General features: G+C 32.2%; 1 protein-coding gene across 1 annotated transcript; it reads right to left on the bottom strand.

The window, feature by feature from the left end:
• Nucleotides 1–704: 704 nt before the first annotated feature.
• Nucleotides 705–1108, bottom strand: LOC106321446. The gene has a single exon (XM_013759708.1). The coding sequence runs from the start codon at nucleotides 1043–1045 to the stop codon at nucleotides 770–772; it is 276 nt and encodes a 91-aa protein (XP_013615162.1). The 5' UTR covers nucleotides 1046–1108; the 3' UTR covers nucleotides 705–769.
• Nucleotides 1109–1402: the final 294 nt, after the last annotated feature.

Below are 1402 nucleotides of genomic sequence, written 5' to 3'. Positions count from 1 at the left end.
TGCTATGATTTTTTATTGCTTTGGCTCTAAATTTTTAATTTTTAAAAGTCTTTAAATTTAGGCTATAGTTATTTGTCTTTGCAGAGCAATTATAAAAACATAAATTTTTAAAAATGTTATGGATTTAAAAAAAGAGCTGTGAGCTTTTAAAAAAATAGAAATCAACATTGGTGTAGATTTAGAACTGTAAGTATAATTGCGGCCGGGAAGATCATCTACAACAATAGCCAATCATAAATCACAAAAAGTAGAAGAGAGGTAATTTTTTTTTAACATCCCGTGTCTTCTTTTAGAAGTTACAAGAACTTTAAAACTATAGAAACACTTGTCACCCTTCTAACCCCAGGGCTTATAACTCATCAATTTTGTTTGAAAATTAAATCTAAATAATTAAAATTAAACAGAAAAGTAATAATATTTTATTATTTACATCCTCAATTGACCATTTCTACCGTGAGGTTGCCCTAAGCTTTTCATTGAGGTTTACACTTACTGAATCCATTGAACAATTAGGTATTATAGTCAGCTTAGCAAAGATATTTGTCATTAATTTATATTCTTCTCAAAGCGATTTATTCATTCTATAATTTTACAAACATGACAGTGGAGCAAACCCACGACAAAGACATGATTATCATAGTACTGTCAAAACATTGAAATGGTAAAGTGATGTCCAAACATCCCTTCAGAATTAGATGACAAGTTTACACGAAAAATACATATAATTTTCTATATGATATAAATTGTGACGTATGATATGATACCCAAATCAATGTCGTCCATGAGAGTGTCCAACACCTGGGCTGTTGCCGGGATTTGTCGACCTGAAGTCTGTGGGGTGGGTGATGACCGCCTTTTGAAGAACACTACGTCGTGTATATGTGACCACAATGCTAGAATTCTCAGCCTCAGGATTCATATAAGTTGACTCAATCTCTAACGAAGTAATTTTCAAATGTCTCTCTTCTGTATACTGAATTCCATGCAAAACAGCCAATCCAAGGAAAAATATAAATGTAGAAACATGCTTGTTTGACATTTCCATAGAGTCACGGACAAATCGAGTAAATATAAGAATGTGTAGGAAACAACAAAAACAAAATATTAATGTTAGATACACAAGAGCATAAGATGGAAACCAGAGGAATGGGGTATTCTGTATTTATAAAGGTAATTAAAGAGATGAAGCTTTCATTGCCTAGCATTGTCTTAAATGTGGAGAAATTTTACTTCAAATAGGGAAATGATGATGTTTTATGATGTCTGAATATATAATGTAATCCTGGTGATTCATACTTCCATATGTTTCCAATTATGCATTTCTGCTCTCATATGTATACATGGCCCATGCATTTACACGCTCAGGTTTTTTGTCCACATGTACAGTGGATTGAGGAAAAAA

Source organism: Brassica oleracea, unplaced genomic scaffold, assembly GCF_000695525.1.
Source record: "Brassica oleracea var. oleracea cultivar TO1000 unplaced genomic scaffold, BOL UnpScaffold01664, whole genome shotgun sequence".
Lineage (NCBI taxonomy): Eukaryota > Viridiplantae > Streptophyta > Magnoliopsida > Brassicales > Brassicaceae > Brassica > Brassica oleracea.
This window is presented reverse-complemented; position numbering and strand designations above follow the sequence as displayed.